Here is a 16,087-nt window from a genome sequence, read left to right on the forward strand (position 1 = left end):
GTGGGGGTTATGTCTGATGAGGAGAGGCTGAGGGAACTGAGATTGTTTACCCTGGAGAAAAGCAGGCTCAGGGGTGACCTTATCGTTCTCTTCAACTACCTGAAAGCAGGTTATAGCCAGGTGGGGGTTGGTCTCTTCTCCCAGGTAACCAATGACTGGACAAGAGGATGTACTCTCAAGCTGAGCCAGGGGAGGTTCAAGATGAACATCGGGAGGAATTTCTTCACGGAACTGGAATGGACTGCCCAGGGAGGTAGTGGACTAACCATCCCTGGAGGTGTTCAAGAAATGACTGGATGTGACACTTGGTACCATGGTCTAGTTTACAAGGTGGTGATCAGTCAAAGGTTGTACTAGGGGAGTTCAGAGGTCTTTTCCAATCTAAATGATTCTGTGATTCTGTGAATCACAGAAGCAAATAATGTTCCCAACCATGCATCTTAAGAGCTAGGAAACAGGGAAAAAAGTGACATTACAATTAACAGATTATATGAGAAATGTGTAAATTAAGTCTTAAGATTTATTTATAAGAGAGTTCATACTGGGATAGAAGAAACAGGGCTAAAAGAAACCTCCTGTGTTGCCAAAAGAAAACCAGAGGGCATTGGTTGTTTTAAACATAGCCAATTCAGAAATATCACATCAACAAGACGAGCTCCACCACCTCAGATGTCTCGGTTCTTGACACAGCTGTATTTTTGTTCAGAAGTACATGTTATTCTGTTCAGAACCTCAGGTCTGAACACCAGAAATCTGTTTCCAGTTTAAGCTATCCCACCTCCTCAGTTGCCTTTTTGATAGGTTGAACTAGCCCAGCTCTTTTAGGCCCCTCTTGTAAGACACTTTCTGTTTCCTGGATGATCCTAGCAGCTCTGTTCACCTGTTCACATACAAAATTAATTTTTCTTTAACATGAGTGATCAGAACTGTATACAGTAATGCAGATAGAGTTCTACACTGGTGTCTTGTCCAAGAGGATTAATATTACCCTCTCTCTTTACTAGAAACACCTCACGTAATACATCCTAGGAGCACATTTACCTTTTTCACAGCTGTGTAAGAGTGGCAGATCCTAATAATCTAAGTTGAACTAATATACTCAAATCTTTCTTCCCTTGATTCAAGAGAAGAGGTTCAATTCTAAGATTTGTTTTCCTCAATTTTTATCTAAATAAATACATCCACTGAAAAAAAAAGCTTTGCCACCAAATTAGCAGCTTCACAGACCATTTTGTGAACTGGAAATTAACCAGTTCTACACAACTTGGCAATGTTCAACCCTTTGTTAAACTGAAAGAACGCATTTTGGTAAAGAACTGGGACAATTAATGCAAGTGGGGTAGTCATATGCAACTAGCAGTTTTTAACTCACACAAAGACAAAAGTTGGCTGGCAAAGTTATTCCATGAACATGCCGAAAAAAAACAGAAGAGAGGGGAAGAAAAGCTTGAAACAAGTATTTACCTGTCTTTTTTGCTCTTCCCTCTTTGCTTCCCTGCAAGAATCCGTAGTTCTTCTTCAGTGGGATGTTGATACCACCGTAAACTGAAGAAAAAGAAAATTTTAAGTATAACAATACCTGTGTTTGCAATGTAGAGTGGGGCTTTTAAAAACTGTATGTCAGTGCAGACCTACATGCCTATCAAGACACCAGTCATTTGCCACTCCTAAGCAGGACACCCTTATGTGCCAGTACCAATCGTGCCTGAACTGAACCACAGTTAAACTTCAGTTCTCTTCAGCGTGAGATGTTTATTTATGATTAGAAAGCTTTGACAGTTGTCATTCACATGAAAGCCCTTCAGTTCTCAAAACACCAAATTTTAGAGATATCACCAAATACAGGGCTTGTAGAAAAGGTTCATTAGAACAACTATACCATTAAAATTACCCATCAGAACCATATTCTAAACAATTTTATAAAACATAATTATACCCTCAAAAACCCAGCAATTTTTCAGAATCTGAAATAGCTATTATCTAATAATCATTACCAGTCTTTTTCTTAAGCAGAGCAGATCATAACATCAACACTCCTTTCCTAAAAGCCTCCTCACTGCTAGCTTTAAATCCTACTAGAAAAAGTGATATAAAAAAATCACTAATTTACATGCAGTTGACCTACAAGTTTTTCCACTTTCACAAATCAATGCATCATCCATTGCTCATTCATTTAAAAGGCAAGAAGTGGGAAGGAAATTCTGAAGAAGAAAAACAGAGATGGTTAAGTGCTAGGATGGTATATTTTACTTAAATCTCTAAGTACATCAAAAACCTCAGTAGCTGAAACAAGGCCTTTTCCACATTCAACAAGGGAAGATTATCGTCCACATGCAGGAAGGATGTCACTGTGATCTCCACTCTCAAATGCTGAGGTAAAGGAGACCAATTATTAACCAAAAAAGACTTGGGAAATGTATGTGGAAGTAGGAGGGCACTAATTGTCACCCACAGCGACATGGGTTTACACTGGTAATAGTTAGAGGCAATAATGGAATCCACAACCATCTGCTCATATTAAGTACACTGCACCAAGTAGGATGATTCAAATCTATGTCGGTGAATTAGAGATGATGTCACATCCAAGTTCAATGAGATAGCAGGGCAAATTTGGAAAGTAAGCATCAAAACCCAAACAACCTCAAGCCACTTGATAACACTTGACTCCCAGCTCTGTTTTGGAAAGGCTTCCTTCAGCTTGGGATCTTTTCGAGAGAAAAGAACTCCAATACCAGTCAATAAAACATCAAACACCACAAATTTCCCTTGAAGGAATTGACTGCCAGTTCCAAAACTGAAAATAGCAAATATTACAGACTTTGCACAAACAGAGTTTTGGGGGGAAAAAAGAGGAGCTGACTTTTGTTCAGGTTTTTTTTCAGTGTAACTAAGAGTGAATGTTGTTTAATTAACTTATTTTCATCATGTGTGGTCCTAGCTGAAAAATCTGTGGTTTGTAAACTTTGCTGCAAAAGAGACTTTGTTAAGACTGAGACACACAGAAACTAGAGAAACAACCTTTTCATCCAGGAAGACAAACTACGTTGGAGATGCTGACTTCTTCCTATCTTTCACATGACCCAAAGAAAGTGTGAGAAAGCAGAGAAATATTCTTCTGCTTCGTTATTCACAATCTCCCGGATCTGAATTTGGCATGCTGAGACTACCATAAGTAGTTCTGTAATGATGAAAGCTACCTAAGCTGTGAAGAAGTTTTTCAAAATCTTTCCTGCACGGAGAAATAGTACCTAATGCAGCAGAACAGACAAAATTCTTGTTCTGTGTAGTATGCTAACCCAAATCAAATACTTAAGTTACAATTTGCTCCTAATACAGAATATTATGTTGGAAGTGATACCTAATTACAATAGGATACAAGAGTTTGGGGATTTTTCAGTTCAAAAACCCTATACACTTAGCATTTAAAATCTTAAAACCAAGAGATTTGAACCAACGTTTTCATAAAGAGGGAGACAATAAAAAAGTAATTTGTATCTGTTCTAGCTTACATATGCTTAAATCTGAAATCCCACAACTGTGGCTTTGACATATCCAAGTTAGTTTGAATAGCAACAGCCACACAGATATGCCCCAGTTAATCTGAATGAAGATCATTAATGAATGCACGACAAAACATCCCATTTTCTCCTGTCTTCCTGAAGTGGCCTGAAAACAGAACAACTGAAACAGCTGAGCAACTTAAAAGCAACATTTTGGTAGAGCAAGTTTTATTAGTTAAAAATGCAAAGGCATATACAGATACTTAGGCTGCCAATTCTTCCAATAAATATATTTAAATTCCATTCAAGCTCTGAAAATAGCATTGATTGAAAAAGTTTGTATTTCTTTACAAATTTAAGTAAATAGCTTTTTGACAGTCAATGATGTAAGTATCTTATGTCTGTCTATTCTAACAATTCTTTTAAATTTTGAAATGTCTGTGCTTCCTTTTAATGGACTTTGCTTGTACACATATAGGCATCTTGAAATCAACTGGTCACTTAAGTGTTTCCATCTTGTCTGGTAACACATTTATCCTCTCTCCCATTTGGCAAGGACTATCTATAGACATTTCGGTCTATCTTCCTTAGGAAAGCCTGCCAACCCTTTGGAAGCAAGACATTTAGTTCAAATCACTTAAAAATCACTATTGGGAACCAAAGATGAGTTGGAGTCTATTGACAAAGGAAAGGAGGAGCAGGTAGTAACTTCTCCTAGGCCATCTGGACTGCTTAGGAGTGTGCTTATTTGTACCTGTACACTTTTGTGTATAAAACACCCTACCATTCCACCTGCCCAGGTCTGCCAAACCAAATACCACTGGCAAAAACACAAAACTAAAGAAAAATAGGTTAAAAATAATAGATAGTTTCTCAACTAAACCATCAAAATAACTGGTTTTCTTTCTGCCATTACAACTCGAGATTCTTGTTGTCACAAAGCTTCTAACTTGTTTTCATTTCTGGTACACAGAATTATTTCTGACTCTTCATACAATTCCTGTATTCAGGGAATTATTCATAGTGTCTAAAATTACAATGAACTAAAATAAGTTACCAGGTAAATAAAAGAACACTGAAAAGCAACCATGAGATTTCCAGGCTACTAACATAGTAAAGGCAATATCAGGACTCCCATTGACTTCAGTAGGAGCAGAATTACCTAAGCACAAGTGCTGAAATCTTGCTTCATGTATTTATCAATCTGCAGGTGTGCAAAGATAAATGGAGAAAAGGATTAGGAAAAAATATTTGAACAGCAAACCTCTCCCTATCATTGGTACATGCCTTAGAACAAGGATACAGAGAGTGAAAACTTTGAAAGAACGAAGATCGCAGACATAATACTGAGCAATTCTTTTAAAAGAGCAATTAGATATTTAAATTTTGAAATAAAAGTCTAAATAGGACATAAAAAGTATAACATGCCCTTTGGTGATAAAAAACACTCTAGTGGTAATACACTTGAAAAGCAAATGGTAGGTAGTTTCATATTCATTAATGTAATACTCTTTTTAGGGCACAAAAAAGGTGATCATCACCCTGCAGATGTGGTCAACAATGAAACTTCATTAAGAGTATGATTCCTGTTCGTGTTATTCACCTAACAACTACTGTTTTCTGTTATACATAACACACCTCTAAACAACATTTACAGTCAATTCTCACTAGCAACTTGCTGGGTGATGAAATGTGGGAAATTAAAAAGAAACAAGTTGGTAATTAAGAGATGTAGAATCAAAAAAGGCAATGGAAAAAAGGTAATGGAAAATTATACAAGACTCATTAATACTCTTATGGAGTATATTATTATTCAAGGGATACTCCTTGAATACCACACGTATTCTCAAAATTTTAACAATTACAAAAGACAGCACTCTACCTTCTAATCAAACTAAGTATTTTTCCTACCAAATGAAAAAAACAGTGTCTATGATTCCTTTTAATATTTAGCATACTGATTTATATTCAAAACAGCTGTTGTTTTTCATTGTTATTATGGACAGAGACACACAGGGAATGCTCCCCCTGCAACTCACTATGTCTATTTGATCTATTGTTACAAGGAAGTAGTATATTGAATTTATGCTAATCCTGTCCTATGAAGTATTAAAAACCCAGAATTTTTAACAAATACCTAAGTACTGTTTATATGAAAAGCTAATCAGGAGGTGGATTAACAACACCGCAGAGGCAGTGCAGAGGAAAAAAAATCCTTCCATACTTCAGTATCTTGTATTCAGTTTAGCTTTTTAATATTAAAGGATGTACCTTGTAGCTTTAATATAAGAGTTGAAGAACAATTAACTTAATGACTGATACCATTAGCAGCAACAAACAATTCTGTTCTTTTACAGCAACACTGTGGTTTTACCTTGAGCCTGCAAATCAGGTGGCACAATGCTACACTATTAAGAACAGCTGTCAATTACTTTTCAAGAATTACTGTTACCGCTCTAATGCATAACTGCATTGTCATAGTCACACATTGTATAGCAACTGTTTCTTATCTTACCTGCCACTACAGAGAAGCCAACGAGCAAGAGAATAGTGAGGTATGATCTTCTGTATGACACTAGCCATTACCATGGTAACCACCAGCTGTACACCTATCACACTCTGTAGAGAAATAAGTTAATAATAAGTCAGTATGTGTTTTAGAAAAGTCATAAAGTATCTTAAAAAAAAAAATAAAAATGCTCTGTATGATAGGTTAATTTTTTGGTTAATTTTAAACTGGAAAGGAACAGAGGGCAGGATACGGTCGCAGTTTTCAAAATAAAAAATCCCCTGAAACTTGCTACAATCACTTACATGTTTCATCAGAGGGAAAATGCATTCCCAGGTCATGATGGCCGTAATATATGCCCCCTGCTTCACATACTGAAAGGCCACCCATAGACATGGCATTTCACAAGACATTATGCCTTAAACCTACATCCCTGATTACAAATTTGGGTTTTGTGATCTCTTCAGCTCTGACACGATTAAACGGCTGACATCACAAACCCCCTGGAGTTAACAATAAATTCAAAATTAACAACATCCACATTGTGAAATTGCAGTCTTTGATTAGTGTAGAGTATTTGCCCCACACTGAACTCCAGGCAGAGGTGGGGAAAGAAGGGCACATAGGAATCAGCATAGCTTCAACATCCAGCTCTTGAAAACCATTTGGCACTTGAGTAGTGTCAGCAGCCACCTCATTCCCAGTCACTCAGCAAGCTTTAATTCTGACTGTTTGTTGTTGTTTCCACAATTTTTTTTTAATGCCATGGCAGACTTCCATGCATCCCTACTGTTCTCTCAGTAGAGAGTAAGTCCCACTCTGTTTCCCAGCCCATCCCCACTGAAGGGCTTGCATCCATCCATGGTGGCACTGTACTGCCTATCCTATCACATCTTTGTTATCCAAATGAAATCATAGCTCTGCAACTTCATACAGCCCCCTACTTCCCCATTTTTCCCCATGCTGCATGCATCAATGTACTGGCAGGTCAAAGATGCTCATTTCCCTGAAGAGGTCTAAGAGCTTCTCCCTCATAATGTTGGCCTCATTGTATATACAGATATTTCCTATTTGTATTTACCTACATGTGTAAGTTCCTTTCTCCCCTAATTAGTTGTTTTTAAGGACTCCTCTCAACATAACCTTGCATCCTTTGCTTACCAGCTCAGTCCACCACTTTCTCCTCTTGATTTGTGAGTCATCACCTCCTTCCTCTCTCAGTCCTAGTCTAAAGCTGCCCATACCAGTTTGGCCAGACTGTTGGCAAAGATGCTTTTGCCCCACTTGGCCAGGAGGATGCTGTCCCTCTTCAGCAGTCCTTGCACCTCAGACGGGGTCCCATGGTCATACAAGCCAAGTTCCTGCTATGCAACAAGCTGTTAACCTACAACTCCTCGCCAACCTTCCCCTTCCCCAACAAAATAACTTCTTTGGTCTTAAATATTGCACTAGGGAAAGTTCCTACCTTCCTTCAATGCTGTTTCTTTCCCCACCCCCCCTTAAATAAATCAGAAATTGTGTCAATACTGTGTAGATGAAATGTTTTTGCATGATGTGCAGTATCATCCTTAAGCTAACATGATTGAGGGAGATTAAGATAGCCTAAATTATCTTGCAGTATTTGTAAACATTTTCAATATATTACCACACATCTCATAACAAAGTGCCAAACGTCAGTTAGAAGTACTTGTTACCTTTTTATACTTTGAAATAACACCTTTGGAGAGGTTCAAATCCCTTTAGTGCTCAAGCCCCTCCTTGCCTCCTCCCTCCTTGGAATTTCTATTGCTCCTACACATTGGTGCCATCAATTCCCTGAGGTATGTCAAAAATTAAGAACTCGCTTTTGTTTATGCTCTATGCCACCGAGATCAGGGATCAAGATCGGGACTGAGAGGTGCATGTATTACTAGTCTACATTTATTGAGGATTGTGCATAGTTCCATGCACAGATTACTCAAACCAATTCCCTGGCTAATTTCCCTTCCAGTGAAAAGAAGTGTTGCTAAAACAAGCTGCCTGCATAACATATTTGATTTTTAAATTACTAACTTGCTAAGGAAGTATATACTCTCTACTTTGTATACAAAACAAACCACGCATTTTAAAAATCAACTGTTTATTCTGACCACCTCACACTAAGCCTGACCACTGCCACCCAATGTAAGAGAGAAATCACTGTCCCTTTATGCCGCCTGCCCACTAAGCCATGATCCTCAGAATTCACTCTCTCGGTGTGTCTCTTCAATTACTCCTAGAGGTTCCTATCAGCAAGGGAAAGAAAATGCCTTTTCAACTCAAGACGACAGGAGGGAAAATTATACAAATCAAGGCAGTTATTTTTTTACAGGGCAGCAGGACCACTACCTGAGCTAAAACACTTACAAATCAACAGACTACTTAAAAGTTCACCAACAGAAACTCATTTCCTTACTCAAGTGAAGGCTGCAAGTTGTTAACAGAACTCATTAGGAACAATTTGTCTTTAACCACTGAATGTCTCCTGTATCCTCTCTACTCCCTTCCAGCAGAAATTCACTAATTCCCATAGAGGTTTTTGCTGCATTCGTTAAAAACAGAAATACCTACAAACATTTCAGCATACAAATGAAAACAACTCAGCAAGTTTTAAGCCACAGGAAAAAAATAACCAAATCCCAAAGATATCACTAATCTTAACTTTAAATCTGACTTTGTGGTAGAAATATCTTTCTCATATTTTCCTGCACTTACTTTCCTACAAATAAAAAATGGATATATGAGGTCACTTGATATAGGCATTTTCTCTTGATTCCTGAAGGTTAGTAAACAACCACAAGTAATATGTTAATAGCGTAAAGCTGTGACATGAAATTTAAAAAAGTCCACTGCATTAATCTTCCTGAAATCTGCCAAGAACACATGGAACAGGAAATACAGTAGGTGATGTGGTCACTCAACACGCTATGTGCACAGCACAACTTTTTGCCAACTCTACCCTTTTGCCTGGATGTGGTTACACTCCGCTTGTGTGTTTTATAAACACATACCAGAAGTACGTGCAACATCCCAAATTACCCCATATTATCACACTAGAACACATCTTTCCCCTCCCCCCGAAATACAGTTCAGGCTCTGTCTGCATCCAGCCTCCCACATAATTCTAAGTCTTCACTTTACCACTAATACCAGTTTAAATTTAAAACCACTCATTTCAGGAACATGAATGAAAATTGGGTATTGGTTCCCATCAATATCTTGCATCCTCTACTTGCACACTCTAAATTAGAGGACAGAGTTTAGATTTTAGTCAGAAATCCACAATTTTAAAAATCGAGAGTATAAAAAATAAAGTATGACATATTTGAGAGAGATAATGCACAAGGGTAAAGCCCACATCATATGGGGGTTTTGAGGGCCTCCAGTGAACAAAACCTGGAACCCATCACCTGAACTGTGATAACGTAATTAAGCAATCACTGACCACGCTGACCCAAAACTCATAGAAGCACTACTCACCTGTTAAGAGATGAGGAACTGCTGCACAGACTAAATAAAATGTCTGCAGATACAGAACAGTTTGTGAAAAATCATGTTAACTGAACCCATTTCATAAGACCTTCGGTGCACTGATTCCACACATATCCATGTCCCTATCATGCCTCAGCTTTGCAGCATGGAATTTGAAATCCAAGTTCAAGACTCTAGAGAGAGAGGTCAGTATTCCATTGGTCAGAGACACTTCTGTCAATCTCTAACGCCAGGAAGCACTGGGACCAAAGAAAGAGGACTATGTGACATGGTAAGTCAGTTTCTCTGCAAAACATAAGCTGGAAAGAAACCTCCCGGCCAAAACCGAGACTGAAATAGTAGAGCCACGCAGCGACAACACTGTCAAATAAACTGCAGTCTAGCTGTGTTTCTGTCATAGAAGGCCTTTGGTTAGAGGTGCCTCAGAAGTCTGGAGCATTGTGCTCTCTTCCAGATCCTTCAGTAAGTATGGCAGTTTGACTTTTACTTGCCTAACACAGCAGACTTCACATGAAAGCTTTAAATCATAACAGAGAACACATAAGTGGTCCACAAGAGCAGTATTAGCAGTTACATTAAAGGAAAGCTGGCCAGATTTCTTAAAATTGGGGAATAAAAAGATGACACATCCAAAAGGAAACAGCACAAGGTTGAATAAAGTACAACCTAAACCTTCACAGTGTTATATTACATACCTGGTGACACAGTTGCTGATAGTGAGGAGAACAAAAACTAAGAATAAGCAACTAAGATAGAGTTACAATACTCCTATCTACAAGTTAAGTGTACTTATAAAACACCAACAGCTATCTCAGAGCAATGAAAAAAAGAAAAACCATCAAAATTAAAAGTACTTTTGCCTAAAGGACATTTTTCTTTTCATCAATAATTGACTTACAGAACAAGAAGCACAAAGTCAGCCAAGGGTGTTTTATTCAAAGACACCACTCCAGTCTCCTCATTTTGACCTTGCCCAAGGTTATTCTTCCTTACTTGTAGTAACAGGTTTTTCCATCTTTCTTTTCCTTACTACATATGTACATATTACAAATAATTCAAACACCTTGCTTTACACAGGACTTTGAAACTACCTGTTCTCTGACAAGAACCACCTCCTCCACTGCAAGACGAGAATCTTGAGCTGAAGCCAACTACTGTGTGCACCAGGACTGCAGCAGGGATACAATTGCATGCCTGAAAAAACAGCCGGTCTACAATTTCACCTTCAGAAATGTAATGCCAGCTGCTTTCTTTCTGAAGTGGCAAGTCTTGTAAAAACAAGATTTTTACACAACTGGACTGGAGTATTCTGCAGATGTTAACTCAGGGCATAAATCTCTTTCAATGGTAGCATGCAAACATGCTAACAAGGCTGTGAATTTCCAGGTAAGAAATGGAAAAGGTATTGTATTAGTGGTGACCAGCAAGATCCCTAAGAGAATATAAGAAACATTTTCATCTCCTGCAATTCCAAATGTGCAATGGTATTTGTGGAGCCTGAAAGCTAAATTGGTATAAATTTTTCAAAATGCCTTTTAATAGCTGACACATTATTGCTTTTGCTATTAAATGACACTTTTCCATAGGTCAATTTTCCCCCACATGCAAATTTTTCTCTGTATGTATACGCCCATGCTCAAGCTGCAGCTTGCAAAAGCGTGACAGTGTTCTTCCGAAACATAAATGCAATTCAGAATTGTTTCCTAAACAGTAGAAAATATTATATGGGATGGCCAAAGAAAATTGAGCTTGCTGTGCAGCATCTTAAAATGAATGCTTCCTGTGAAAAAGACCACTTTCACAAAAGACCTGTAGTCAGAATGATAGTCAGCAATCTGAGGCAGTTCAAATCTTACTATATGTAAAAATCAGACATTCATAAAGTTAATCTTGGGAAAGATATCTATGCCAAGAGACCTCTTCAAAGTTCAGATTTTTACTTTTTTTTTTCTTTTCTCATGACCAAGTTTTCCCTGAATCAGAATTTTCATGCACTTACCACTGTTTACAAGACAGCAGAGATGAACAAAAGATGCATGAAGTGGTATGATGAATACACAAGAAGTTCAAGACCCAATCACTCACCTTCACGGGTCTTTCCCACCCAAGGGTCACTCCTCTCCTGACCAGTGTCTTTCCACAGATTCAAAAGACAGACAATAAACTTGCATTTTACCCGACAGTGATCATTAGGCAAATCAAGTTATTGCTACAGAAATTCCATGGCTGGAACAAGGGCATTTATAAAAAGACACATTTATTTTTATTACTGAAGAGGCCAATATTGAATATTTGTTGTACTGAACACAAGTAGATATGCAATGTATTATTAGATTACAAGTAAAACTAGTTCAGAGAACTGATCTACTACACAGGAAAAAACAAGGTTATACTCCACTATTACTATTCAAATACTTTTTTACCAAAAAAGTAGTTGGGGAAGTTTACCAATACTTCCCCAACGACCACAAGTAGGAACTATGGAAGCTCCCACTCTCTAGAACACTTGCTTTTTAAAGAGCAGGTTCTGCCATTAAAGGAATAATTCCAAGCATAAAAAGTGAAAAGTCTTTGATGCCTCTGCTGAACAGTCTAAAACACTGTGGCCTTGCACGGTATTAAGACACTTGTGCAGAGTGTAAAGTCATGGCCTAACTCGCACTGCAACTGCATAGATGAGTCTTGGCAGTCCCAGCTTGGCAGATCTTGATTTTTAAGACTTGATTTAAAAGCCTCCTGGTGCAAAAGAAACTGATGAACATTTCATTCTCCTGTTGCTTTGGAACTAGAGAATGCAGCTTCCAAACACTGTAAAAGTAGACAACCATCTTTTCACTTTGCTGACGTCATGGAACCACAGACAAAGATTATTTGTCCACACTGCCAGCAAAGGAAACTGGACTTGATCTTTCAATCTCATCAGGCAGCACAAGCAACCACTCAATTTATTTAATTAAGGACCTACACTGAGAGGAAAAGCTCACAATTTTCAAAAAGTAGCTTTCAATATGGATATTGGCCACAGCACCCATGGAATCCTATAAATGAGTATTTCACGACCTTTTGATTAAATATTCTAACCTCTAGAAAAAGAAAAAAAGGAAGAAAAATACTTCATAAGGAAAAGAAATACAGTTCCTTTCATAAGCCTTTCATAATATACACTATTAAAAAGAGCTTTAGTAGAATCATGTGATTAAATCTGTAAGTATGAGAACAGTTAAAAGGCAATTTTATTAAAAATGTAACTGTAAAGTGCATTTCTTAGCAATCTGCTTCAACAAACAGACACTTCCGCCATATTTAAAATGACATTGAAACTTAGAGTCATATAGTCATATGGAAGAAAAATATAATATAATAGATATAAAATACATAAAATATACTCTATATTATATGTGTAATGGCACATACAAAATAACTTTTTATACCTGCACCAACATATCCTTGCTCCTTTTATCTATAAGTACATTAAAAGCTGAGCTGATCAACTCCAGTGTTTTCAATGGTAACTAAGACCTAAATACAAAATTCAGCATCTTTATTTATTTGATATTCATTACTTAGCCTCCTCTATTTAAGCGACATATATCCAACAAGTTTATACCACTAACAATTACACCAGTCAAACTTTGTTCTTCCCCTACAACATTACAAGGTCATTCATTGTGCATTATGTTCAGAGCAATAAATTCTGGCTGTGCTGAAATACCTGTTGTGAAAAGCAATTTAAAGCGAGATTCTTTTTTCTTTAGGTCCCTTCCAACTCAAACCACTCTAGGATTGTGTGACACTGCCATGCTGCCACAGCACACACTGTGACACGGCCCAGAGCTGGCATTAATGAACAACAAAGGTTTCTACATATATCCAAGACCACTTACACACCCTATTTATAGGGAGTTTACAGAAGATGTGAGTAAACAGTCAGAATCAAGGAATCGTCGTGGTTGGAAGAGACCTTTGAGATCATCAAGTCTAACGTCAGCCCAGTGCTGCCAGTGCAATCACTAAGCCACCGAACCACATCACCCAGCGCCAGATTCAGACACCTCCTACACACCTCCCGGGATGCTGACTCCACCACCTCCCGGGGCAGCCTATTCGAATATCCGACTACCCTGACAGTGAAAATTTAATATCTAATCTGAACCTCCCCTGTCTCAGCTGGAGGCCATTCCCTCCGGTCCCCTCACTGCAGGCAGGAGAGACCGGCTCCCACCTCACCACAGCCTCCGTCCGGGGAGCTGAGGAGGGCGATGAGGGCTCCGGGTATTTATGGTCAGACATCCCAACCCTGTCACAGAACCCAGAGCACGGTGCCTCACTCTCCTTCCCCGCGGAAACGCGGCACAGAGGAACCGAACCCCCGAGCAGTGCAAAGGTGCCGGCGTGAGGTCGCGGCGAAGTACAGCCAGCACGATCATTCCCTTAATGAGAGCTAATGAAGAGACCCACTCGGCGGCCTCGGCCCTCCCACAGCCGGGGCCGGGCCCTGCGGAAGCGTGGCCCCGCACCCCAGGCCGCGAGCAGAGCCTCTCCCCACTGCCCCCTGGCCCCGCTCCCCGCGCTCACCATGGTGCCGGTGCCGGTGCCGGTGCCCGAGCCCGCGCCGGCCCCGCCCGGCCCCGCTCCCGGCACATAAATCCCCCGCCCGCCGCTCCCGCCCGCACCGCGCCGAGGTCACGCCGCGGCCCCTCCGCTGCCAGGCCCGCCTGGGGTGCCCGAAGAGCTGCCTGCGCGGGCGGGGCCGCACCGCGCTGACACCGCGTCTCAGCGACACCGCTGCCCCCTCCGCTCCGTGCCTAAGGGATGGGGAGAAGCAGGGAGAGCGAAGGCGCCCACCAGGGAGCACCCTCCGCGGGCCGCTCGGCGCCAGCCCTGTCAGGCACAGGCGTGGGCAGACGGCCTCGGGCAGGGCGCCGGCGCGACCTCAGCCACGTGACGCAGGTGGTCGCCCGGAGCGTGGACTCCCCCGCTACGTCCCGGGCACCGCCGGTGCCACTGGGAAGGGAGGGAGGGAGGGAGGGATGATGTGTGGGGGGCGGCAGCGCTAAAGGAACGGGCCGGGGGAGGGGAAAGGGCAGGAGAGCGACGGCTCTGTTGAGCATGCGCAGAGGTCACTGAGCGCTCCCTGTGCCGGCGGTGCCGCCGCGCATGCGCAGCGGTGCGCGGTGAGGGCGGAAGCGACGCCAGCCCCGTTCGACTTCGACATGGCGGGGGGTTCGCGGGCGTCGCAGGCGGCGCTGAGGGAGCGGGGCGGGGCCTCGGGGAAGTGACTCGTGTATCCGCCCTGGAGTGGCACAACGGGGGTAGAATGGTGCTCGGCCTTTGGTCCCAGCTCCGCTGGCCGCCTAGGTCTGCCCTGAGGGACGCGGCTGGATAGCCGGTCCCAGAGGAGTGCTGGGAAACAGCCGCGTCTCTCAAGTGGAATAATAAAATGGCTTTCTCGTAAATCGTACCACTTTAAATGCGCCACTGCGGTCTGTCAGCTGTGATCTGGAAACTGAAGCATTCTGGTTGAATGGATAAATGGTATTTATGTAGAAAATACCTACATCTGGTGGTGTTTTGACAAGCTTTGCTACCTTTTGAGAAACCCAGGAGAGCGATTTATAGAATCAAAGAATGATTTTGGTCCACAATTTTGAGGATCGTTTTGTTCCAACTCCCCTGCCATGGACAGGGACACCTTCCACTAGACCATGCTCAGAGCCCCGTCCAACCTGGCCCTGAACACTTCTAGGGATGGGGCATCCACAGCTTCTCTGGGTAACATTTCTTCCTAACATCTTTCTCTGGGTAAAGCATTTCTTCCTAACATCTAATCTAAACTCTTTTAGTTTAAACCCAGGACACACGTGGCTTTCTGGCCTCCAAATGCACGTTGTAGGCTCCTGTTCAGTTTTCCGTCCACCTTCCCTGCAGGGCTGCTCAGAGTGAATCCAAATCTCACTCTGCACACAAACCACTAGGAAAAGATAATTTAGTCACATCATAACAACTGTCATGAAGACCTATAAATTCTGTCGTTCTGACATTTTTAATTGTTACTTTAAAATATGTGGCAGCTGAAAGAAAAACTCAACAAAACCCACACAACATCACAGTTATAAAACAGTAGAGCAAACAGACTTCAAAGAAAATCCTCTCAGATACCAGAGATTATAGTACCAAAGACAAAGAGAAGATGATTTTGACTTATTCAAACCCTTTAATTTTAGTCAATAAGTCTTTGGCTTCCCTATTTATGAATGCTAATTTGGTGGCATTTGTGGCAAATGTAGCATGGTAGAGAAGAGCACTGTCAAGAAAATAACAAATTCTAAAGGCATTTGGTTTACACCATGTGTTCCTGGCAGATAGAATATTAAAGAAAATTAGGAGGTTCTTAAAAAAGCAATGTTAAAACTGAAAAGCATCGATCTTGATGTAGAAATGGTAAGAGATGAGATGCATTTGGAGAGCAACTGATTTAGACACATTTAACATTTTTGGGTGTAAGAGTCTCAGAAGTATGTCTTCTAAAGGAAATTCTTACCTGTGGAATTCTTTGCATAAGATTTCA

General features: G+C 40.7%; 1 protein-coding gene across 5 annotated transcripts in view; it reads right to left on the reverse strand.

Moving 5' to 3' along the window:
* TMEM161B (transmembrane protein 161B) overlaps positions 1-14,574 on the reverse strand; it is a 35,476-nt gene extending 20,902 nt beyond the window's left edge. For 2 of the 5 annotated variants that reach the window (XM_039383710.1, XM_027718978.2), the window contains exons 1-3: positions 14,095-14,128; positions 6,016-6,119; positions 1,465-1,545 (exon numbers count right to left, since the gene is read on the reverse strand). In XM_039383710.1, the coding sequence (XP_039239644.1) occupies positions 1,465-1,545; positions 6,016-6,119; positions 14,095-14,097 (188 nt within the window). In that variant the 5' untranslated portion in view covers positions 14,098-14,128. Of the gene's footprint in view, positions 1-1,464; positions 1,546-6,015; positions 6,120-11,604; positions 13,970-14,094; positions 14,129-14,364 lie in introns of those variants that run through there. The other 3 variants (XM_039383709.1, XM_039383708.1, XM_027718979.2) reach the window with 3 other exon arrangements.
* Positions 14,575-16,087: the final 1,513 nt, after the last annotated feature.

This window comes from Pipra filicauda, unplaced genomic scaffold (assembly GCF_003945595.2).
Source record: "Pipra filicauda isolate LSUMZ 115617 unplaced genomic scaffold, ASM394559v2 scaffold31_size4109673_pilon, whole genome shotgun sequence".
Classification (NCBI taxonomy): Eukaryota; Metazoa; Chordata; class Aves; order Passeriformes; family Pipridae; genus Pipra; species Pipra filicauda.